Here is a 25490-nt window from a genome sequence, read left to right as displayed (position 1 = left end):
TTCACTGAGATTTTTATATTGATTATAAAAATAGGCTTAGACCAGATACCTGATTGTTAGATTATAAAGTTAGGAAAGAGGAATCCTGTTTAACATGCTTCCAAGAAGCAAGCCGATAACCAAGTTTGTTTACATATACGTCCATCCTGTTTGCATTGTGCTGGTCTTGTTTAGTTGGTGAGCGTTCAGCAGCAGGGATTCCGTGATTTGTATGTTACCAAACATACAACCCGTATATGCTAAGCAGTCATTGTTGCAAGAGGAAGCTAGGGTAAAGTTTTCATCTGTATTACTTAAGGATTCTCTTGGGGAGCCACTAACACTAAGGAGCCGTGTTTTTGGGGTTGTTCAGCCTGGAGAAGAGAAGGCGCCGGGGAGACCTTATAGTCCCTTCCCCCTAAAGGGGGCCTACAGGGAAGATGGGGAGGGACTCTTTATCAGGGAGTGGAGCAACAGGACGAGGGGTAATGATTTTAAACTGAAAGAGGGGAGATTTAGATTAGATATTAGGAAGAAATTCTTTACTGTGAGGGTGGTGAGGCACTGGAACAGGTTGCCCAGAGAAGCTGTGGATGCCCCATCCCTGGAAGTGTTCAAGGCCAGGCTGGATGGGGCTTTGAGCAGCCTGGTCTAGTGGAAGGTGTCCCTGCCCATGGCAGGGGGGTTGGAACTAAATGAACCCATTCTATGATTCTGGAAACTGTGGATTGAAGGAGCGGTCTGTGCTCACCTGAGTATGGCCTTTGACTTATCTGAGAGATGTTCTTAGGATGAGGATTTGATCATTACCAGATTTTGTCAAAAGATGTATCTGTAAAGCATTAAAGGGCTTTTTATTATTTAATGTGATAACACCATGATATTTGTCATGTTTCTTTATGTCTTCTAAGGAGATGTTTGGCAATTAAACAAAATTTTAGGCTGGCAGAACAGCTCTGTCTACAGAACCCTGTGGACATGAGGCTTGCAGGGCTGCTGGAAGCTCATTGTTAAAACAGTGCGTATTGACAATGTCAGGCAGGATGTAAAGGTGTGGGATGTGTGTTTTTCTGTATATTTTGCTTTGTGTAAAAATATATAGAAAGAGAGAGAACAATCATGATTTTTCAGTAATCCTCTCTTCTTTCCTTTGGTGTATTAAGTGTGTCAGTGGACATACATATGTAAAGAAGACTTTTACTGTGTTGAATTAAATGATGGTTGATGAAATTTGCACACCTGTAGCTGTGTTCTTCCTTCGTTATGCATCTGCCTGTGCTTGACAGTGTATCTGTGTTTTCTGTCCTCGATACAGGGAACCCATTCACAAGAGGAGTCAAAGGTCAGTGTATTTCAAATCGATGCACTGTGTAGGCTGAACAAGCCACGGTCTTTCACATTTGGTGCTTTAGATAACGTAAAAATTGAGAGCGAGAAGAAGACAAAGTTTTTACCTCCTGTTCTGTCTTGACTTTTTGTTGGGTACCACATGCACACCCTCTTGGACTGGGGAGGCCACCTCTTTCAAACGCCAGTAGATTATACAAACCTTTTTTAGAAGTGACTTTTGGGCTAGTACTGTTTTTTCTTTAGGGAAGTAAATGTTTCCTAGGAAAGACATAGGCATTATTTATGAATTTCAAGCTCAATAAAGAGGACATTGTTACACATTAAGCAGAGGAAAGCTCCCTTTTAATTTACAGTATAGTTATTAGTAAAGAAAGACTTCAAGCACTCACCTCAAGGGCCAGGGTGGTACAAGAAAGGAGGCATCACGGCAGTGACCATGGGAAGAGGGGAACTAGTGCCTCGGAGGATGCCAGCTGCCAGCCAAGGGGAGCGAGGGGACACGTGGCCTGTGCAGAGCTGAGCCCTGTCCCCCTCGCCCGCCTGGGGCAGACAGGACACCACAGGGATGCTTGCATCCTCTGGGAAAGGCACCACCCGGCTGCAGGTGTATTTTTGTGGAGAGAGGGAAGTGGCAGAAGCCCAAGCTGTTGTCCCCATGGAACGGGAGGTTCCCCGTCCCACCCCTGGCTGATGCTGCCACACCTTCACAGCTGTCTGTCACAGCTGCTTAGCCTGCTGCTCTTCACCAGCCTGCTCCTAGCTGCTTGTTCCCTTTTTTATGTTTTTTTCTAAGCCTTTGTTAGGGCTTGGAAATCCAGAGTGATCTTTGTTGCTGTGCAAGTGCACAAGAGATGCATTCTGTTTGGATTTCAAAATAACCCATTAGAGATTAAATGATAATAGGTTTATTTAGAGGCTGAAGGAATTTCCTTCTTATCACGTACAATGCAACGTCACATGGGAGATTAAAGCCCAGAGTAACTTTCAAGGCTATTTTTAATTTGTCCTCAAATAAGGCCTGCTTTTATTAAAAAAAAAAAGGCCTTCAGAGGGAGCGGAGTAGAGTGCTCCTCTGCCATTTTCTGGAATGAATTTGAGCACCGAGCTGTGTCTACATTTTCTTGAGCAGTGCTTATTATAAAATATGCAGAGGAACACAACGTGACTGAGCCTCGCACTCAGCTATGAGTTTAAAAGGCTTTGCACAGGCAGCAGGAGTGGATTGAAGCTGCAGTGGGAATTTTTTTTTAGACCACTCGTCTGATCTGAACATTGCCTACAGAGAAGCACAAGAGCCTGGCAGAGCAGCTGACGTAACCAGGGTGGATCTGGCGCAACCAGGACACCCCGGCAGCTTGTAAGCCATGAGAAACGGAGCGGGTAGCTCGGTGAAGTGTGCCTGGGGTGAGCTTCATGCTGGATTTGCTGCCGAGGCCACCACACAGAAATACCGCTCCCATGGGAGGCAGCAGGACCTTGCCTTGGCTGGCTAATCCTCAGCTGAGCCCCTCTGAAAAGCTCTTCCCTAACATGGTAAGGGCCAAAAAAGAAAAAATAGAGAAGTTCATGGCTTCTAGAGCAACACAGAGACATCAATGGTCACACGGAAGGATTTTTCCTACCCGCAACAGCTTTCTGGGCCAGATGCCTGGGGCACAGACTTGTGGCCCGTGAGGGCAGTTTCCCTGTGGTGGCATGCCCTGTGGCTAGCTTTCCTCCCCTCCTCGGGTTGCCTACTGGTGAAAAGCTGTGACAACAGGCAGGACTGACTAGGCGTAAAGCACTGCTACCTCTGCACGGCCCCCGGTAAAAGGTTTCTGCTGTGTCCCATTGGAGCAGAAGGCTACCAACGGCACCTAGTGAGAGAGTCAGGGGGGGAAATACCTACTGAAAGAGAGTTCACGTGTCAGGTGAAAGCTGCCAGCCACCCTGTTTTCCTTTGTGGAGATAACTCTAATGAATAATAACTTGCATTACCACAACATTCAGGAGACCTCACCTCACTGCATGCTGGCCCATGTGGTTCTTGACAGCGGGCTGCTGTTCAGCCGCTTGCAAAAGGGGAGAGGTGCTTTGGAAATAATGGTGAGCTGCAGATTTTGGCATTGCTGGATATCTTCAGACCCGATCTCTGGATGACCTAACCCATCGAGGAAATGGTGAGCTACACGTTCTTCTGGAGAAGGTCCGACCTCGCCATGGGCATGCCTAGGGCAGCCCTTAGCCAGCAGGGAGATGTGTACTCCAGCCTGACCACCCCCAGGAGAGGAAAACCCACGGTGTGAGGAAACCTGGGCTCCTGTGAAGAAATCCGTGGAGGCAGAGGCCTCCAGAGGGAGCTGTGCACAGTGGAGTGCAGGGACACAAACAAAATGGGTTTATTTCGGTGTCTTTACTTAATTCGATCCATTTATGAAGGGCCGGCCTTGAGAGCTCTCCACGAACCTGAAATGTAGCAGTTAGAAATTGGTTTGAGCAAGAGAATCCTGGCTCCCTTGGACAGATTGCAGGCTTTGCTCCCTCATCTACTTCTTTTTTTTTGATTTTTTTGTGTACCCCTTCCCCTCCTTGATTACTCAATCAGAAACAAACAGAGGAAACTGAGTATAAAGGGAAACACTAACTATTTTGCAAAGGTCTCCAGATGATGAAATAAATAAAACAAAGCAAAAAACAAACAAAGGAAATATTTTTTCCTCTAGGCTTTTGGTTATTCTAGAAGCTGCTTGTAGCACTGGTTGAGTAAAAGCTATTACGTCATGGGTGTAATTTTACACTACAGAGTAGCTTTTTGTGCTAAACATGCATGATCCATGCAAATACAGGTGAATATTTATCTGGTACGTGACACATTGCGTGCTAAGTACGCAAACACTGCAAACTGCCAGAGGTGTAGCGAAGGGAGATGAGTACTGTGGGCACCGGAGTTGCTTTAGAGACGTCTTCCCCCCACCCCCAGCCCTTGCAAGCACCTCTGTGTAGTTTGCTCAAATATTGACTATTATTTTGATGGTCTGAATGGGATCCAGCTTATGCATTGCTCTTCTGGCGTGCAGAGTCTTTTTCTAATGGTTGGCATTAAAATCAGAAAATGAGTACTCGGGAGTTATATAATTGCTGGCTCATTGGCCTCTTTTTTTTTTTTTCCACTCTTTCTCCCAGCAGAGATTTATACTTTGACCACAGATATTTTCCTAAGGTTGAAACTTTGTATAAGTTTCAACCTTATGTTGAGTATGAGTTCCTAAACAAACAAGCCTGTCAAGTGCCTAGAGGCCATGTAAAATACGGGATGAAAAAAAAGGAGGGGAAAGGAACTGACTACTGTTATTAGTAAGTGAGATTTCATGTTTAACAAAACCAAGAGTAATTTTAAACAGTGGAAAGCTGGCTTTCCCTTGAGACCTCCATTTAGGATAGCTTAAATTCTATAATAATTGCATACTACAAGAAAGACATAGAGATTCTGGATCGAGTCCAGAGAAGGGCAATGAGGCTGGTCAGGGGTCTACAGCACAAATGTTATGGGGAGCGGCTGAGGGAACTGGGGTTGTTTAGCCCGGAGAAAAGGAGTCTGAGGGGAGACCTTATCGCTCTCTACAGCTACCTGAAAGGAGGGTGTAGCAAGGTGGGGGTCGGTCTCTTCTCAGTAACAGGTGGTAGGATGAGAGGAAACAAGTTATGCCAGGGGAGGTTTAGATTGGATATTAGGAAAAATTTCTTCACCGAAAGGGTTACCAAGCGCTGGAACAGGCTGCCCAGGAAGTGGTGGAATCGCTATCCCTGAAGGTATTTAAAAGACAGGTAGACGTGGTGCTGAGGGACACGGTTTAGCGGTGATTTTGGCAGTGTTAGGTTGATGGTTGGATTCAATGATCTTAAAGGTCCCTTCCAACCAAAATGGTTCTATGATTCTATATGCTTAACTTTGCCCGTTGTTTTCTATTGTCTTTAGTACAGCTGCTGATCTCCTTAGCCTGCAAGACTCGCTCAGTCTCTGCAGTCACAGCCCCTGGCCGTGGTTCACGGCTGAGCTGGCTGTCCGTGGCGCTCGGCCTTTGCCAGCGGCCTCGGCTCCTGTGGCTTTCCCCCGCTGGCAGGAAGGCCGGGTGTGCCGGGTGACCGCACTGAGCTCTGACCCCAAGCGGCGCCCTGGCTTCAGGGAGAGGAGATTCCCTGAACAGACCGACCAGGCTGGCCAGGCATGACAGCACCGGCAGCCGGGCCGGGCCTGGCCCGGCCTAAGGGAGTCCGCAGCAGCCCGTCGCGCTGCCTCGGGTCCGGCCCGTCGCCGGACGGTGCCGTGGGCTGTTCGGGCGGTGCGTGTCCCGCGCGGGGGCCTTCCCGCCCCCGCCTCACGGGCCCGGGGGAAGCGCCGAGTTGGCGGCGGCCGGGAGACGGCGGGAGCCACCGCCAGCGGCGGGGACCCGGCGGCCGACAGAACGCCGGGGGGCGGGGCGAGATGCTGCGCCCGCCGCCGATTGGTGCGCCCGGGCCAACCCCACGCTTCCCATTGGCCGCCCTGAGGCGTCACTCCCAGTGTCGGGGGGCTGGACTTCCTCGTTGCCGTGGCGGCAGCGGCGGGGCAGGTGGCAGGTGAGCGGCGGAGAGAGGGGCTGTGGCGGCCGTCGGGGAACGGGGGCAAAGGGAGGGGTCGGCGGCAGCTGCTTTCCTTGGGTGCCCCGCTCGGCGCGGTCAGAGCCTTGCCGCGTTGGACCCCCAACCGTTGCGCCGGAGTCGGGCCTGGCCGGTGGAGGGAAAGCCGCGTTCCCCGGCGGGGCCGCTGCAGGTCCTGGTACCGGAATGGTGCGTGGCGGGGAGGGGGGAGCGGAGACGGGGCAAAAAGCAACGGCGGCGGGGTGAGGGTGCAGGGAGCATCACGGTGGCATGGCGGAGCCCCGCCGCCCCCTGGCGCAGGATGCGCGTCCCCGGGCGGGGCCTCCCCGGGCCCGGTGCGGGGAGCCGGGGGCGGCGGCGGGGCTGCGGCAGGAGCCGGTCAGCGCTGCTGCTGCATCACCGGTCGCGGGTGGCCGTGGGGCGGGCAGGGGGCTGCTGCCGTGGGGTGCCGGGGCTGGGGGCGACGGCGGGTGCCCGAGGCCCGGGGGGGTGGGGGGGTCGGTGTGCCCGCCGGTCCCCGCGGGGAACCTGGGCCTGGGCCTGGGGGGCAGCAGTGTTAAGCACGGAAGCCAAGAAGCCTGTGCCCGGCGTGAAGGCAGGGAGGTGTTCTTCTCACTGGGACTGCAAAATGGAGATGATGGGGAGGGTGTCGCATTTGGTTTTTATTTATCTATTTTTAAATGTTGTTTTTTTTCCTATAGGGATGCCTCTTGCTGAGGCTGTGTGGGTTATACAGCAGAAATGCTCTGTTTCTGCTGTAACTTGTTCCCTGTTGCACCTTGTATTCTCTTGCTCTGCAGCCTGGTCTGCACTGGACATTGATTTGGAGTAGAACGAAGGCAAAAGGAAGGAAAAAAAAAAGTGGGCTTGGAGGCATAGTGGCAGAAAGAAGCAGTAAATCCCTTCATTGTTGGGCAATGCTGATAAAAGGAGCACATTTGCTAGTTGAAATCTCACAAACAACAGGGAAGGAAAAAACTTGTTTATTGATGCCCTGCCAGTTGGCAGATCTCTTTGTTTAGAGAGCCTTCAGCCTTGAGTGTTGCTTGTTGCAAGCGCAATGTTTACTTAACTAACTTTTCCAGAAAGGGCACACTTGCGGTTGCAGCTATAGCTTTAGAGTATATTTGTATGATTATGTGAAGAGACTGTGTATGTCACGATAGCTATGAAAAAGAAAGAAAAAAGGGGGGGGGGAAGGGCAAAGTAAAACACATCCTGTCATGATCTTACATGCAGCATTATTATTTTAACAAACCACCACGGTTGTTTTCTCACCAAAGGATATATACTTAGTATGTTAGCTGAGCCTTATTATAGCAGAGGGTGGATCTTCCATCCACAATACATTGCCTCAAAATATTCCCCACAGTGTGAGATTTTCCTTTCTCTAGCTGTGCTGTATATGTCCTTCACTGCTTTGATGGTGAATTGTTCCTGGAATGTCAGTGTTTGAGGAGGTTGAGTTATACCTTTCTCCCCTCCCCTCTCCTTCCCTTCCTCTTCCCCCCCCTTTTTTTTTTTTTCCTATATATGGGGAGTCTCTGCAAATGACCAGCTTTGTGTTGCATCTGTTCTTATCTCTAAAATATAAATACTAAGCTGGCTGTGTTGTGATCTGTGAAGAACAGGAATAGGTGATGTGGTTGGGTACTGCTGCTCTTGCACTTTTTGCAATCCAGTTTTTAAAAGGGACTGGGAATGCACTAACTGGTGCATTTAAAAAAAAAAACCCACAAAACTACCTTATCTAAGTGCTTGTCCTCTGAGGGTAAAAATTCAACTTTCTTAAGATGTATTGAGCTAAGCACTAGGAATAATTAGTCACTTTTAAAATTTCAGGTAAATGAATATAAACCTTATCTGTATTTTATATATGTGTGTATGTGCAGGCACACATCTGTGTTAGTGCCTGCCCACACTAGAAACTTTTTATAGAATTGTTTTAGAATAAGGAGGGTATGCAGCTTGTAGAGGTAGTTTGCAGTATAACATTTTTACTTCCTCCGCTAATGTCAAAGAAGAGTAACTGCCTTAACCAGATTGGAAACGGAGCGTGAAATTGTCATTTGAAGCCTTGTTGTGTTTCAGGACACAGCTCCTACTTGAACACATGATGTATTAAGACTTGCAGCAGCTTTTCTGGGGGGAGAAAAAAATCAAACATTAAAACAGTTGTGGTTTTTAAAATGTGTTATGTCTTCAAAATAAGTAAATTGAAAATGTGGCTTACCAGGCCGATAGAAAATATTTGGTTGTGCCCATACACTCAAATGGAAAGTGTCTATGTCGGTTTTTACTCGTAAGTGGGAAGTGCTGCTCTGTCCCCTTGGAATAGAGCTGCACAGGGATTTATCAGCAAAATGTTTGGTGGATGGGGGTGGGATTCAAGGGAGATGCTTTTAAAAAAAATAACCAAAAATCTATTTAAGACCAGATTTTCTGAAGGATCTGGCATGCCTCATCATCTGCCATAGGGATTGCTAAACTTCAGGGTGCTTCAGAAAGTCTGGCCACTAACGTGAATGATGGATGAACTCCTCTGATATATCACCCTAGTGTGCATATCAATTACTAGGAGTTTGAACTCTTCCTGTTTTAAATAGCGTCTTACCAGGAGGAAAACCTGTCTATTGCCACTCACGTCACATCCCCCCTGCCCATTACAGCAACTTCTTGTGTGGAATATGAACACAAGGAAAGTAATTAAAGTATTTTTAGCATTTTAAATGAAATTAGCACTAGGAAAAATGACTGTAGTCTATGGGGAGCAGACTGTTCAGGAACCCTTTTAGAAAGATATCCCAAATTAATATTTAGCTCATATTCTACCATGTCATTGTAGTTCAAGTCATATAGTGGTAAAATCTTTTAGCTCAGAGGCAAGATCCACTTGTACTAGCAGGGAATGTGATCTTTGGATCTCCAGGTTTGCTCTATTGTGGTGCTTATATCTTCATAACAAGGTAATTCCCCAGTCTGAGAGAAATGGCAGTCCCAGATTTCTGCTGTTTCAGGTGTCAGTTTTGAAATGATTCCCTGCCTTAAGCGTTGCCACCTTCAGGGTGTTACTTACGCTGGGTTTTTTTTTGAGGCAACATGAAGTTCACTATAAATATAGCAGTTGTGTCATTTAAAGCACATGCACGCACTTTAATTTTTCTGCGTCCCATGGCATTCCTATTCTTAGTGTAGGAAATAGTGTAGGCAGTGTAGAGGGTATCTTCCATCAGGCTTTTGTGTTGAGGGGAAATAAGCACAGAGTGTGCACAACTGATTTAACTAGAAAGAGTCCTGTGACTACCTGCTTTTTTCCTCTGGGTGCTTTGGAGCTGGACGGTGATAAGCACACGTGTGGATGTGCATGAATTGAATTATGCTATAAAGGAGCAAGGGCTGATTAGAGATAAATGGGATTCATAGCATGCTTTAGAGCACCTAATAAGAGATGCTAGTAAATGGTTTGTGGTAGGAAATTGCACCACTGATGAAGTAGAACTGAAAAATCCAATCCTTTCCCTCCCCCATCCATCTCAGCCCTGCCTCAGTGGAAGGGACTGCAACTGACAGGCAAGGATAGTGAGGTAAGAGATGCTTAGGGCTTAGATTAGGAAAGGCTTTATTGCTAATACCTAGAGCCTGAATTAGCACCAAGCTTTGGAAACAAACTGAACGCACATGTTTCCTATCCGCTCAGTGTGGGAGAAGGAATCTCGTTTCCTCGAGGAATCTTTCGCGCTTCAAGGGTTACTTTTTGCTTTTTGATCCTGTGCTGAGGTAGTAAATGCTGCTGCTGCTGTAAATTGCCTTAGCTTAAAACTTGGCATGGTGAGTCATAAGACTTGATGTCTCGGATCTTTCATTTTATTCTCTTCTTTCTTCTTCCCTTTACAAAAAAAAAGCTTTAATTGCTTTCTGGTTCAAGCAGAGGAGTTCTCAATGTCTTATTAATATAGCATGTTTAACAAATAACCCAAACCTATTGAGATTAGGAGTGACAAGTGAGTGTTACTAAAATCTTTCACATGCTGCTTCTGGAATAAGAGCTGTTTCCCTCCCCCCAGCTTTTATGCACTAGCATTCTGTTGTCATTATCAATTTTAGGCTGAGTAATTCCTTGGGCCTTTTTATATAGCTGTGTTTTTTCCCTTCCCATGTTACCCTGTTTTGAAATCCCTGACTTTCACTGAGCGCGGCAGAAGAGATAACACCTGACTGCTGGCAAGTTGTGTCAATGTTATCTGTATGTTGCTGTCGGGGCCAAGCTGTCACTGTGCTGCTCCACGTGAACTGCTGCTGCTTGGGAAGTTCTTGCTGCGGTTTCGGGATGTGTGTGTACGTGCATGTATTTGGGTGCAAGAATGTGTTCAGTTGAGCAAAATACTTCTTAATCTGGGTTTATCAGAAATAATACAGTTCTGCATTGGCTGGTATACCACAAAGGCCTATGTCGGTCTGTTCAGGACTAGTTTGACCGCCTTTGAGATATATTTTAAAGATTTCTTTAAGCAGTGCTCTCAAATATGACACTATAACTCTAAAAGTTCAGGTTTGGACCCATCAGTCTAAAAAGCATCACGGTTGGTTTGGGGAGATGGTTGATTTTTGATTTTTTTTTTGAAGCAGAGTGATTTTTAGTGTAATATAAGCTCAGGTCTGCCGTGTTTCAGAACACTTCTACTGCCTTACAGATGGAGATGGCCAGGGCATGAAGGTGCTGACTCAGTACCTGAGCTGAGCTGTCTTGATTCCTCTTTGTTTGTCTGTGCAATGGTGGAAATCCCTTTTTACCATCAGTCCACAAGCCTAACAGTCATGTAGGAAATGCCTTTTTTGGTTGTTTCCACCTCCTGTTCTGAGCAGCTCATCTCTGAGCAGATCTGTGAGATCACTTGTTGAGTACTTGCTTTATTCACACTCCTTCCTCTCTTTCCCTTGCCCAGGAAGGATACATGACTTGCTGAAAAGAGAGAAAATGCTATGCTGGGGATACTCGTCTTTTGGACAACCTGGGATAGGTAGCAACCTCCAGGTCATCATTCCTGAACCGCAGGTGTATGGATTCATTCATGACAGAAATGTCAAGGAGGTGGCATGTGGAGGAAACCACTCTGTGTTCCTGTTGGAAGATGGGGAAGTGTATACCTGTGGCTTGAACACCAAAGGCCAACTGGGGCATGACTGTGAAGGAAGCAAGCCAGGTAAGTCTGCTTTCTATATGTGCTTCAAACTCTCTTGAGGCTGGTGGGCTAGGAAAATCATGGAAGCTGCTTTGTGTTGTTTGCTATGGAGCTGGGGCAGCTAACAGAGCTGAAGATTATGTGTGATAACACAGTAATGATGCTGAATAATATTTGCTGGCTCAGGAAAGCTAAAGCTGAGCAGCATGGGTGGGGAGACAGGTCTGCTCAGTTTGTCTGGGAAATGCATCAAAACAGAGGCAAGCGCAGATGGTCTCAGGGCAGATTTTGTTATTTGGCATTATGTTGCCTTTTTTATAAAAGGGAGGAGAAGGCCATGAGTCACAAGTGTCGTCTGCTTTGTCTTTCCAACTGTGCTGCATCCTTATGCCTACTCTTGTGCAGTTATTGTTGGGAATTTTCTCATTTACCTCAAAGAGAATAGATCTGTATTGAGTATAGTTGTGGAGAATAAATTTGCTTTTGGCCAAGAGGGTTTATAAATTTTGTTTTCCCCTCTTGGAAATACTTTGTTGACTTGTGCCTTCTCCCCTTCATGCTTTCTTAATCTAGAAGGAGGTCATTGTAGCCTTGTGTTCCACAGACTCAAATTGCATTGCCTTCATTGTGTTCTAACAGGCAGAACCACAGGCAGCTAACGCCTCTCCTTCCCAGGGTGAAGAAGTGGTTTAAGAGTGGTTTAATTGTGTATTGTTACTCTGAGAAACCCTGAAGCCTTACTGACTTTCTTTTGAATGTTGGACTTCCAATTCGCTTTTCATTAACTACTTGGTTTTGGCATGTGGTAAAGATACAGGTATTTCTGTTTCCGTAATATAATAAAAATGCCTCCGTGGGTAATCAGAGCATAAGACATCATCATTCTTCAAACTGCCGGGTACCCTCTGTAGGACTTGGGGCTTCTGTAGCTTACCTTATTATTGCACAATAGATACAAAATATCTAGTTTCCCATGTAGTATGTGCAAATCTGACCTGACTGATTCCACTACTCTTTTTTTCTGTCTGTGTGTCTTCTGTCTCTTTCTCTCAAGCATGAGGTGATAGACGTGGCATGCTGGATGTCCATGATGCTGGATTAGAGGAGTTGACCTTGAATCTGCCCTCTTTTGATTTTCCTAAAAGTGGTTTTTAGGCAATTACTAAAACAGGTCAGGACTGTCAGGAATGCTTAAGTCCTGTCTGCACAACCACTGTTCATCTTCTGAGGACCTGTAAACTTAGGCCCTTGAATTAATGAGATGCTTAGGTAAAGGAAGCTGAGCCTAGTGAATATTTCACCTGACCTGATGAGGATACTTTTTCCTGTAAGTCCCCTAACTAGCTGTGTGACTATAGCGCAGAGGCCCCAGAAATTCAGTACTATTGTTCTGTGTGCTGTAAAGATCTGTACTCTGAGAAACACCTTTGGCCTAGCCTGCTGTGTGTCCATAAAGAAAAGCAAGCATAAAATGGTAATGAAAATGGAGGCTTCACAGCGAGTAGATCAGAGTTGGGAATGGATCGCATGAATCCTGAATGCTGAAGTGTAGACCTCTAGCAAATAGGTAATCCTGCCTTCAGCTAGGAACCTAGAAGAGGTGCAGTCTGAGATTTGTGAATAGAAATAAAAATTTATTTGGATTTGATCCCAAATGCCCATCGGCACTTTAAATTATGGGACTGTTACTAAGATGTGACGCTAACTTGCAGTTATTCTGAAAAAGGTTCTGCAGTGCCGTTCTCTGAGGAGCCTGTGACCATCCTTGAGAAACCGCCTTTCTCTCCTGACAGCACTGCTGGCTCTGCCTGCCATGGAGTTTCTGCTGGCTGGGGCAGGTGGGAGGGCTGTGCTGTAAAGTAGGGAATAACTTCTCTTTTTAGCTCATGGTGAACAGCCACAGCAATCTTTGTGATAACAACAAACTGGGGGAGAGTCCCATCCCACACACTGCTTTGTGTGGGTCCGCTTTGGCTTGCAGCAATGGGAACTGAATTTCTTAGTTCTCTTTTGCAAAGAGGAACAAGAAGAATCAAGCCCTCCTCTTTCTACCCCACCTCCCCTGCAGGGGATTAAAGACAGCCTTACACCTTCTGTATAGAAAGGTATGTCAAAGATCATCTTTCTTACTCTCCGTTAGTTGTGGACCAATGAATAAAGACATGGTAGGAGGTGAAGACGTATGTGTGAGGCGTAGGGTCCTGAGCTGTTGAAGATGATAGAGAGAAGACTGCCAGCAGGTATTTGAGGGAGAGAATGGGAGAAATGCCTGGAACTGGGAGTCTTGCAAGTTACACCTCTCCAGCCTCTGCCAGGCAGGGCAGTGTGGGCTGAGGCCTCTTGGTTTTACTGCCTTTTGGTTTGATACTGACTAGCCTGTGGGGGCGGCTAAAAGTGGCTGACCTCTGCCTAGTTCTGGAAGTGAGCTGCATTGCCTTCTGTGGCGGGCTGTGATCCAGAACTGATTGTCCCCTCCAGGCAGCCTCTGGAGAGCCCCCTCTGGACTTTAGAAATGCTTACCATGGCCTGCAGAGCAGCTTGGTTGTGTTTGAGGGTGACAATCAGGACATGAAAATATGCAGGGGCTCTTGAACCTCTTGAAGGCTGTATAAAAATGCTAGATGACTTCAGAGGGGTGGAGTTTTCTCATTCTTGCTGCCCAGGTCTGGCATCATAAGAGGAAACTCCCTTTTACCTCTCAACTTTTTTTTTGTGTGTGTGTATGTGAGACTTATTCTGCCAGCATGCTAAAAAGCTTCGGTTTGTGTTTTCAGAATATGATCATGATGTTTATCCAGAAATGGTTATTTCCCAGGATGATGTCCTTGTGAATAAAATTCTGGGACTTTATAATGCACTGAACATGGGTCTAACCCTGTTCTCCTTGAAAAGCTTGCAGGTTTTACTAATGACTTCCAGTGGGAGAAGGGTTGTTATATTTGCAGTGAGTGCTTTTGAAGACTTTGCCTCCCTTTCTTCCCTTATGATGTATTCCAAATAATTATTTTTATTTCCTCCTGTTCTGTTGCCCATTTACACATATTTTTAACAGGAAGATTCAATTTTGCCTCTCATTCATGCTCCTCACAAAAACATCACACAGTGGCATAAAAGTGTGTTTCAGTAATTCCTCTTTGAGGAGCCCTTTAGAAGGGCACCTTTTGAAATGAAAGAAACTTGTTAATTAAAAGCTGTGTTTACTGTCACATCAATTGAGCTTTGTGGACGCAATGCAGAGACAGGATAGCAACCAGTGAAGTGGTTCTTGTGCCTCTCCTCTACAGGGACCAGAAATTACTGGGGGAGTATATGTCAGTGGAAGAGTATGAGTCAATAGAAGTTTATTTTCTGGAAGTGCCTGTTCCTTGGATTTTACACTGTGGCGGTAAAATTAATATTTAAGATGTCTAAGAAGTTTATCCTAACTAAAAGAGCGTTCCTTTCGACTAAAAGCTAACAGCCTGTGATTGTTTCTAACCCCGCTTCTGAGCTAGGGTAATACTGGTTGTGCCACTCCTATGGGCTCCACCAAGAGCCATCTCCCCACGTTGTCATGCTATTTACTGTTTCATTCCTTCCTTGAATTGTGGTGGTTAGCAAGCTACATGAAGAGTCCATCCCTCTTGGGGATGGATACCTGGCTTTGTTAATATTGAAATGATTGTTTTTCCTCATTTTTTTTTTTCTCTTCTTCCCCCTGCCCTGAAACGGTCTATAGTTTGTGTCTCTGCAGTCACTTGGCAGGGATGCAGAGAGAGAGACACTGTCCCAGTGTTCCGTCAGCATGACCATAGTTAATAAAGCTTCTGTCTGACCCGTCCTAATTTTTACTTGTGTTGTTACGCACTTGAGAGTCCCCAGTGTCTCTGACAATACCATAGGAGAAGCAACTTGGCGATGTGTTGTGAAGCATTGAGCCCACTGTTCCGCAAAATCAGTCTGAGCTTGCATTAATTTCCTGAGCATCATCAGGTGTTAGCACACGTTATGTCTCTAATGGGAAGTGATAAATTTTTTACTGCAATAGGTTTAGGAAACAAGAAACTTATTCTCTGTAACTTTATCTAAATTTCCACTTCTTCAGCCCTGTAACTTCACTTGGGTTGATTTTCTTTAGGTCTGACATGATGTCTTGACTCTCTGTGGTGTTTCTTAGATAAATGTGTTTTATCTGAATGTGCATGCGTATGCTGGGGAACAAAAGACATACACGGGTACTTAAGGTAAAGGATCTTTTGGGATCCAGGGTGAGCGTGTAGAGAAGTGTATAGAGAAGTGTAGAACAACTAGGTAGTTGTTAGTCATAAAGCTTTAGGAATATGCTTGAGTCTGAGATGTGGAACTTGTTTTCTGGTCTAGAGATTTGTTCTCTGCAAGTCATTCAGACTTTATTTGACTTCTGCTGGTGAGAAAACCTGGGCTTTGGTAATTACTGTCTCAAGGAAGTTACAGGAAAATGTCTGGTGCCAAATTTGCCTCAAACTTTTCCTCTGGTAACATACAGCAGACAAACCCATGCTCTTTTACCAAATTTCCTGTCTGGGTGGAAATGTGCAGGGTAGCATTGCTTCTGCGTGCATTATGGACTCTATCTGCTCATAGCTGCAGGGCTAGAAATATCATAATTATGTTCGCGCTCTCTTAAAAAAAAAAAAAAACCCAAAAAACAAAACCCAGAAAAACAGAAAAATAAAAAACAAACAAACAAGTCAGAAAAAACCCACCAAAACAAAAACCCCCACTACATGATCCAGATTCCCTGGATTTCTCTGAGCTCAGTGGCCTTTCTTTTCAAACATAAATCCACTTGTCCTGAACTTCAGCACAGGGTTACAGTGACCAGAGACCTTGGTGCTCACTGCGGCATGCCTGTTAATCATAAACCCTGTAACAGCTGAGAATTCAGATGCGCGACCTGCTTGGAAGGACAGTCTGTGTGGATCTTCCTCTTTTAGCTTCTTCCTGGTGGGTGAAAAGTCAGCCAGGAGGCCCTGGTGGCTCAGGAGGAGAGGTGGCAGGGCTTGTGTTGGAAGCAGCCGTGGCAGCGAGCAGGTTGTAGATGAGGAGGTAGGCTGCTGCATTGAATAGGTAAGGTTGAGGGCTGCTCCCAGGTGAGATGACAGTGCCAGGAGAATGGTAAGGTTCCCCTGCCTTCCTCCTCTTTGCACGAGGAGCGAAACAGGAAAAAACGAGCTAAAACCCCAGTAATGCCAGGAGGTTCCCCATAGCAGGCTTTTCACAGGGAATGTGAGACAGTTTTGTCCCCCTGTTTGGGCATGGAGCTGAGGCTCAGCACGCAGCTATTGCGACGCTTCGCAAGTGCTGTGGTCTGGGAGAGTCCTGCTTCGCATTCATCACGTTTTCTCTACACTGCATGCTCTAAAAGGAGTGGTAGGGGCACGACAGCCCGGCTTGTAGGCATGGTTTCTGCCAAAGCCTGGGAGGACGTGCCTGGAAAGGAGCATGCTGAGGGATCTGCGGGGAGGGATGGAGACACCCGGGGGACAGAGGCCCTTGCAGAGTCAGGCCTTGGGTGCTGGCCTGCAGCACCTGACTTTAAACCAGAAAAAATAACAAAGGAAGGGTTAGGACACAACTTATGTTTCAGCACCTGTTGTAATTTGTAAAAAGAGTCAGATTATTAAACTGGCCACCTCTTGCAGAGTCAGGTGTGTTTGTTTGTACTTACCCTTTTCCCTTCTTTGATCGCTCACAGGATCTGACCAAGCTATTTGAAGTAATTGTTACGCGTTCAGTAGTGACTGCAGCAACATCTAGCAATGTGGACTCATGTTATGGTGTGTCCATCTCAGCTGATTTAGTGCAATTTGGGCTTCAGGATGATTTTAGGCTTCAAAATCAGAAGGTTGTATTTAAAAATGACTTCATGTAGAAACAGTATGTATAGGATCAAATGAGAAATAAAATCAAGGAAGTCTTTTCCCTTAGGTATCTTAAATATGCATGCATTGTGTTGAATTGCTTGGCTGGGGGCTCTGAATATGCCAAATATTTATAGTGGGCTGTTTTAAAATTTGCGTGATCTGGATCATGAGAACTGACTTCTACCAATACTCTCTGAGACTGCAGGATTAGGAGACCCTAAACTGAGGAGAGATAAGGCTCTTTATGAGAGCCTGAACCAGTAGAAATCTGGTCTCTTTTCAGTAAAGAAATTTACAGTCTGAGCCTGAATTGGCTGTAATGTGTTCTCAGATGTAACTCTGAAGTGCTGTCTCTGAAAACACGTGTATTACAAATAACCAGATTTCTCTCTTGATTTCACTTTGAGGGGTGAAAACAAGAGTGAGCCCAGGGAAGCAAGGTACTGGTTTCTTAGAATCAGTACAGCCTGAGGATGTGAGAGGCCATTTTAATGTCTCTTGTCTTGAAAGGCAGAGCTGTAATAGGAATGACCAGCTTTTTCCCTTTAATTGGGGATTTGTAGGGCAGTTTAGAAATGTAAACTTGCATCTTTCTTGGTCATATTTGTTATTCCTGTATCATGTATACTATTCAGAGGCTTTCTGAAGGTGCAACAGAAATAAAGGCTGTCTGCGTGCATGGCTTGGAAAGGAGCATGGAACCGTGGTGTTGGTGTGGTGTGTGGTACTAATGACCATCCCCTCTCCTGCAGCCATGCTGAAGCTGAAGGATGGGCTCGGGATAAAATGGCTGGGTGGCTGTGTGTGTGGTGAGGTACAGGGAGAGGGCAGGAAAGAAGCTGGAGGCGATAGATCCAAGTTTTCTGAATGCCCCAACCTTTTTGTACTTGGAATAGTTGTCCATGCTGGACAAAAGCGATGAATTCATTAAGCTGAATGTGTAAATAGTGGTGAGAGTCCCAGCTTCCAGGAGAGATTTCAGTAGTTTAGTGGCTGTTGATGCTGCAAGTTCATGGTTCTCGTCTTCAAGACGTGTTATGCGGCACAACCACAGATGATGATGTGCAGTTATCAGGCAGCTTTTGTATAGGTGGGGGTCTATGAATAGACATCTGAAATAAGAAATCTCTCCCCACCAACTCCAAAAACTTTCTTCTCACTCCCAGTAAAACAGCCACAGTGCTTTTCCTCAGTAAGAATGTTTTTTTCTCTTGCCTTAATCTCCTGTTTCCTTTGCATGGAAACATGCAGGCGTGTATTTTGAGGTAACTAAGCCTGAGTTTGGTAAAGGTAAATGTAAAGCATTTTGTATGATTTGATCTTGAAGGCTCACAAGAGTGTATAGGGTCTTCAGGAATGTCCCCTTTCCTGATGGAAAAGGGGTTGTCTTGTTTTCTGGGGTGTAACTATCACATGGAAAGCCTGAGTTTGATTCTGGCTCGTGGTGTATGCTTGTGGCTTGCTCTGTCTATAGACATCAAATTTTCCGGAAGATGCATAGCTATGTCTCTGATGATTAAGTTTGACTCAGTCAACATTGAACAGACTGATACTCTTCCTTAAGCTGTATTGGAAAGAAGAATTTATCTCAAAGATCTTTGTGAAACTTCTCAGAAATCAAATATTTTTGACACTTTAAGCTGCTAGCAGAAAACAGCTGTTCCTACAGCAGAGCTGTGAAGAAATGCTTACCCTCTTAGCACCCAACCTGCCTTTTAAACAGCTGCCTGCCTATATAAACTCACCAAGACGGAATGTAGAGATGCTCATATCTCCTTTTCTCAGAACGTCCTTCAAATCTTACAGTAGAGAGAACTAACAAACTAAACCTTTGTAAATGTTTAGTAGGACTGCATTGATTACCTCCCTTTCGCAGTCACCACGCTTCTTTGCAGTAACGTATTCTCAAGCACCATTTGTGAACCTGACAGGGATGTCATTGACAGCAAGGGCAAGGGTGCTGTACTGAGCTTGCTCCGTGCAGTTGTGGCTTTTCGGGAACATGTGGCTTTGTACTGCTCCCATGCAAATCACTGCAGGATTGAAATAAATGAGAACAGAGTGAGGAGCACACCAAGTGCTTTTGAAAATCACATGCTACTTTGTCAAAGCCTGGGGCTGCCACAAGTGAGACTCTGCCAAGTACAGCTACCAAGAAAATGTAGTCTCCTGTCTAGAAGAAAATCTAAAATGCCCATGTGAAGGTTAAATGCTTCCTGTTGTGCAAAACTGCTCCAATAATGCGAAAAGATGGCAAAATACAACCTGTCCAGAGGCAAAAAGTGGAGCAAAGCCCTTGTGGCTGGCTTGCCGTGTGTATGCAGCAATGCTCTCTGCCTTGTAGGGACTTGGAGGTGCTTCACTTCCAGCCCTCTGCTCAGACATGATCACCTGCTGCAGAAGGACACCTGGACAGCAGTGATCTGCGGGATTGAACGCAGCAGTTGGACAATAGTAAACTCTCATCTTACCTCCTGCGGCAGTGATTTGCTGCCTGGAACAACTGACTGAGCCCCAAGGACAGGCTGTAGACATTCCTGGGTCTTCACACCCTAAAGCTGCTGTGGTTTGCCAGCGTGCGTGCTGGAAGGGGCTGTGCTAAGGCAGCTGGGAAGGGAGCGGTGCTGTATTTCGGGGAGCACTGCAGGGAGGAAAAACATCTCTTCCTTGCAGTCCTAGGAGGTGAAAGTTCTGGTTTTTAGCGGAGCTGTCAATTTTGCACTGGTTGCCTTTTCTTTTGCATTTATAAGGTTGGCTCAATAGTTGTCACAGGACTACGTTAACTCCTCCATGTGTCTATGAGAGACTGTAGTGAAGGGCTTATTCTTCCTTTTCCCTGTTTACTGCCATCAGCCTTTCTCATAGATTCCAAGATTGCTGTGGCTTTGCTTGGGATTTCTCAGGCAGAAATACAGGTTTACACTGTGTAGTACCAGCACATCAAATCCAGTATCTATACACCCGTCTCCCTAATTCCTTCTTCCGCTGCTGACATCCATCCTCAGCATATCACCTCGAGGTCTAACACATCCACCCATGCTGGGGTTGCTGCCCTGGAGCTATGGCGTTTGCTGGGGTGTGCATGGTGGGCCTTGGGGGTTTCTCAGCAGTCATAGCCCAGCTACAGCTTCTGTGCTGCCAGTGGCCAGCAAGCCTGGCCGAGCGATCACCTTTACAGCTCTCTGCAGTTACCTGAAGAGGAAAACAGGCTTTCTGGGTTTTCCAAGCATGTGTTTTTCCAGTTTCTTTCACAAGTCTTGGTGCCCTCCCTCTTTGAAAGAGCTGCCCTTACTTGTTTAACCCCAGGGTCTGAAGGTGGATTCTTCCCTCTGCCAGCTGATGCTTGTCAGACCGAAGCCTTCTCTGCCTGCCCAGCCCTTCCCAAGAGCCTTCTCCAGCTAGCTGCTGCCTGTGCCCATGCCGCTCTGCCTATGGCTCCTCGGAGAGGCTATGTACCACCCTAGACAAAAGGCGGCGATGCGGGGAAGTAAAAGGCTTTTTATGGCTATGTCTGAGGAAGGGGTTTGCTTTCTCAGGGTAGGTGTCTGCGTTCACAGCTGTGAGGGGGAGTAGCTGCCAAAGTGTATGCAAAGTGACACCCTGGGGTGTCGTGGTGGCCTCACTTCTTGCTCTTACATTCCTGCCTTGACATGACCACAGGCAGCTTTATAAAGTGAAGGCAGTGCTAATAACTAAACCAGCCTCTCTCAAATTTAAGTCTGTAAGTAGCCATGCTAAATAAGTTAATGAGCAGTACTGTACGTGTTGTGCAGGGAAGCAGTAATCTTGGTAAGTGTCATTAGTGCCTGTGGATGAAAGGGGACTGCAGAATCGTTGTCTCTGTTACTTGGAGTTTCTCAGCCTTGACCTATGGACAGTGTTCCCACCCCTGTGACCAACAGTGTTCCTGGGAATGTCACCTGCTTTGGTCTGTCCTCTGTCCTTTACTACGTTTCCCCCCTTCTGTTTTTTGTTCGTTGAGTCTACTCTGTACGTTTCCTCCTTTGTAACAAAATTATCAGAGCCTTATCAGCTTCAGTGCTGTTCTTGTCAGTCTCTCTAATCAGTCTACTCTTGGTACTGCTCTGCTTTCTGCTGCAAGCATAGCAGCAGTTCACGAAAGGAAGACCTCAAGATTTGCGAGTTGGGCTTGTAAAACCCAGCCTCCTCGATGGATATAGTAAACTTCAATTGTTGAAAGTCGGAGAAGGTTACATGCTGATGGAGGAGCTTACACGAGCACTTACTTGCCCCATATGTCTAAGCTTTTGCCCTGTACTAAGAGAAGTTTGAGAATACGGTGGGCTGCCACACATGGGTGAGAACAGCAGATGGAAAGCGAGGGTAGCTGTCGTACAGTGGGGATGTGGTCTCCTCAAGGGTTTTGCTCTTGTAGCTTTGTGCTGTGTGGGTGCAGAGCACGTTTCCCACACCTTTGTGCACAGCAGTCTCACGTAGCCTGAACGCAAGACACAACAAGCATGTAATGCCTTCTCAGAGAGGCTGGGTGAGGAGGAGGAAGGTAGCAGAGGTGCAATTGTGGGGCTGGTGTCGGGCAGGGCGGTTGTTCCAGCTGCCTACGTGTTGTGCGTGTCGTACACCTGGCCATGCCAGAGACTGTCTGCAGTCACAAAGGTGTGTTCCTGAAACCATCCTTCAGCCCTCGCCTCCTCCCTGTGAACCTTCCTCTGGTGTTACTGCTGACAAACCACAGCCTGCAAGAGGTGCTGTGAGTGAAGCCACAGGAAGCGGTTTTAGCTGCCTGGGTTAGATTATGTTTTCAAAAGCACCTGATAGCTTTGGAAAGTCTGTATTTTGCTTAAGTGGTTTATAGAATCTGATTTCTTCCTCACAGTCCCAGACTCTAGATGATGGCCATGGCTGCTGTGAGCACGAGGCACCTAGGTGGTCAGAGTTGAAAGTGTGGGAAATCAGAGGCTCACTCTTGGGGGCTTTAAAGGAGAGAGGAAGAGACAAAAAGGTCATGAAAAACAGTATGATTTTTTTCCCCCCCATTTAGCAGTTTCTAAGTAGCAGAATCACACTTCCACTGGGGATGATGTTTCCTGGAAAAGTTGGTGAGTGTACTTGTGCTGCTGCTACTAGTAAAAGCACTGAAGAGCTAAGAAGTTGTTAAAGTTATGCTGACAAAATAAGGAGAAACCGTCATAAGGGGAGGGAGAAATCTTGGGTGTACTCTGTTAGTGCACTTTGGGTTGCAAGCATTTCAGTTGCTGCGTTTTGTTTTTTCTCTTTCCTTTTTTCCAGTTTTAGTGAAACACTCAGATATGTTTTAATGCTCAACTGACTTAAGGCTGAAATCATGAAGCTCATCAGAGCCTAGAAATACAGCCAGGATGTCCATGTGCAGAAACATCTCTGGGATGTGCTGGTGGAGACTGAGCAGTCAGCTGAAGTTTCCTACTTAATGTATAAAAATCTTGTCAGGGAGTTTGGTGATCCACTGTTGTTTACTTGATTTTTGTACAGTGGTTTAGTGAAATGCTGGTCACTGATAAGCTTGGGCCATAGTGTTTTTCTCATTTTCTTGTAGTACCTAATGAAGGCAGTAGCATGTCTTTCATGGAGTTTTTGGCTCTTGGATCAGGCTTCCATAAGTACTAATGCTGTTAATGTCACCTTGCTAGATGGTTTAATGCGTTGGTGTAATTCCTGTCCAAAAGGAGAGAACTCGGCTCCTTTTCTGTAAGAATTAAGGCTTTTCAGTACTCAGAACAGAAAGACCATATGGGTAAAGTTTAGGCTGCTATTGGTGTCTGATTAAATATTCAGCTGCCTCATGCATTAAAATGTTGTATGTCACACTTTGGATTTTTAGACCTTGGTTGCACAATGCTCAGGCATCTTCGGTGTGGATATGGACTATATTAGCAAGCATGGCAACGCAAAGAAATTGGCTTATTTGTCTTCAGACTTGCCAGCTGCTAGCATTTAACCCCGAGGAGTTTCTTGCCAACAGTTGGTTCTCCTCTGTGATTCTACCACCATCTCTTTCTTATTCAGGCAAGCTAGTAAGACACTTACCTTAGGGTCTGTGAGCGCTTTCCTAGCAGACAGCAATGGCCAAGATGAGCAAATGCTCTGAGTTGCTTATTGTCAAGCTGGGAAGGTAATGAGGAGTTTTGGCCAGGTGTCCAAGCATACTGAAATCACTTGAAACTCTTCTAAGCCACAGCTTCTTCTCAGCAGTGAAGAAATCTGGATTTTGCCACCGAAGGTGTAACCTCAGGGCTGATAGTTTCTCTACATCACTTTCAGGCAGTAGAAGCCATCTGATGCTGTTCATGTACATCCTGGTGTGCTTATGGCTGAAGGATTCTGCCATGTCCTCCAGCAAAAGCCTGTCTTGCGAGCAGCTGGAAGCTATACATACAAAGGGTGTACCAACTCTCTGATAAACTTCCTAGGAGTAGGAAAGCTAATTAATCACTCATTGAGTGTGCATTCTAATCAGTGCGGTATAACGGAGTGCTTTGTGCTTTCAGCAGTTGCAGACACTGAAGATCTTGTATAGCTTTCCGACACGGTGGGGACAAAGGGTAAGCCCTGTTTTATAACTAGTGAAGCTATGGACTGAAGGTGGGCTTTTTCAGGTGTTCTCATTCTTAGTCCAGCTTTACTGACATTTCCAAACCTTCAAGCTAAATGCACTGACTGTCAGAAAGCTGAGTCACAGAAATATATAGCACCTGTCCTCAACTTTTGCTGGAGTGTCCTTGCAAACCACAAACAGGCAAGAAAACACAACAGCAGTCCTGGGAGCCAGACCTGTCACCATTCAGAGACAGGCTGTCCTGAAGATGTTTTGCCTGGACCTAGTTCTTTGATTCAATGTGTATTTTTATGAAAAGATCATAACAAGGTTAAGACCCAAGGAAGTCAAACCTTGATATGTCTGTTTATGTTGAGATCTGTAAGTTGAAGTGGACAGAAGAGAGAAACGAAAATTGGAACTCCATCAGATATGAAGAACTGATAAATGACTTCCAAGCATTAAGTGCTGTTTTGAGACAGCTGATGACTTCAGAAAGAAAAGATTGGGTCAGTGTGTTCTTCTTGGAACTTGTTTTTTTTTTTTTTTATTTGTTTGTTTGAAAGTTTTATGACATGTTGAAACACTGTATTGCATAACTCCTTCAGCCCTTCCCTGTTGCTTTCAGGGTTTTGTTCTGCTTAGCTTTGTATATAATTGTGCCTGTTAAGCTCCATTTGACTGGTTGTATTCATCAGTTACCGAAGACACAATACTAAGAATAAACTTCACCCTTTGCACCCTTCGTCTTCATGCAGTGATGCATCTCTTTTAGTGAATGAATAATGGTGTTGTGATGCTCTGGAAACTTAAATAAATATATACCAATCACTAAAATGCCTTGTATTTTGATGTGAGGAAGGGGTGGGAGGTCAACAAAGAAGTAATTGTCAGATGTTTTTGATAATACTATCAATATTAGCAGGAAGATAGTACATTCAGTGGTTTGGCAAGCCTGACAGTGAACTAGGACCCTTGTTGGACTGCCTGGGCAGTCTGTGTACCCAGGGGAAAGCTGGCTTTTTTCCATCTCTGGAAAGAGATTTGGGTGAACATAGAAAACTTAAACTGTTTGGAGTTTACATTTCTTCATGAATTTGCAGGCAAGCTGTGCCAGACAGGGTCTTAGGCACGTACTGTGGTGAGATGGACCATGGGCATACCTTTCTAAAGGCGAAGATCTTCAGCTCTAAGACAGGCCTGTGGTTATCCAGCAAGTCCAGGTGAGGCTGTACTCTGCTACTTGGCTGAGCAGTGCAGTCACTGAAGGCTTTCAGTGACATAGGGCAGCCTTTCAAAACAAGTCAGTATGTATTTGTCCCCTGGGATGGCACACAGAGCAAGGTCAGGTTTGTGTTGCCAAATTAAACTTAAGATGGAGTCTGTGGGGACTGAAGCAACCGTTCTGGATTTCTAAAACCACTGGATGTGCTCTCTGTGTCCCAATGTGAGAATCCCTTGTTATGTAGTCCTTGCCACAGCCTTCCCATACCTCAGGGCACTTTTTCTCCAGTTGCAGTACTGCTGTGGTCAGAGTCCTGCCTCCTCTAGCTCCTGATGCTGATCTTTGGTCACTGGCGTCTTCTGTCACCTCCTCAAGGTGCTCCAATGGCTCAGGGGCAGCTTGCAGTAGCCCTTCCACAGCAAACGAGATACATAAAGTTAAAACGAATACTGCTTTCCCAGGGAAGATAGCAGATAGCAAAACACATTCTCCCATTATGGGTGCCCTACCCTCCCATACTGTTCATGTTTGTCTTTTTGTCAGACTTGTGTTGTCCACTGGAGCGTTTGGCAGTGTGCAGGGACCAGCTTTGGAAGAAGGACAGGCTAGTGTTTTGAGAGCTCAGGCGCTCTGGATAACGGCCAGGCTCAGTGCACCCTGGGGAGCAAGCTTGGCTGAACTTAGGTGGTGTGTCCTGCACA

At 45.9% G+C, this 25490-nt stretch overlaps 1 protein-coding gene across 5 annotated transcripts in view; it reads left to right on the top strand.

Annotated features, from left to right (window-relative positions):
- The first annotated feature begins 5876 nt into the window (after window positions 1-5876).
- The window catches only part of HERC3 (HECT and RLD domain containing E3 ubiquitin protein ligase 3), a 54887-nt gene continuing 35273 nt past the window's right edge, over window positions 5877-25490 (top strand). For 3 of the 5 annotated variants that reach the window (XR_010071408.1, XR_010071409.1, XM_063337210.1), the window contains exons 1-2: window positions 5932-6135; window positions 10890-11147. Coding sequence is in view for 3 of the 5 variants with exons in the window: in XM_063337210.1 (XP_063193280.1) it covers window positions 10922-11147 (226 nt within the window). In the remaining 2 variants the exon portion in view is untranslated. The other 2 variants (XM_063337211.1, XM_063337213.1) reach the window with 2 other exon arrangements.

This window comes from Chroicocephalus ridibundus, chromosome 5, assembly GCF_963924245.1.
Source record: "Chroicocephalus ridibundus chromosome 5, bChrRid1.1, whole genome shotgun sequence".
In the NCBI taxonomy this organism is placed as follows: Eukaryota; Metazoa; Chordata; class Aves; order Charadriiformes; family Laridae; genus Chroicocephalus; species Chroicocephalus ridibundus.
This window is presented reverse-complemented; position numbering and strand designations above follow the sequence as displayed.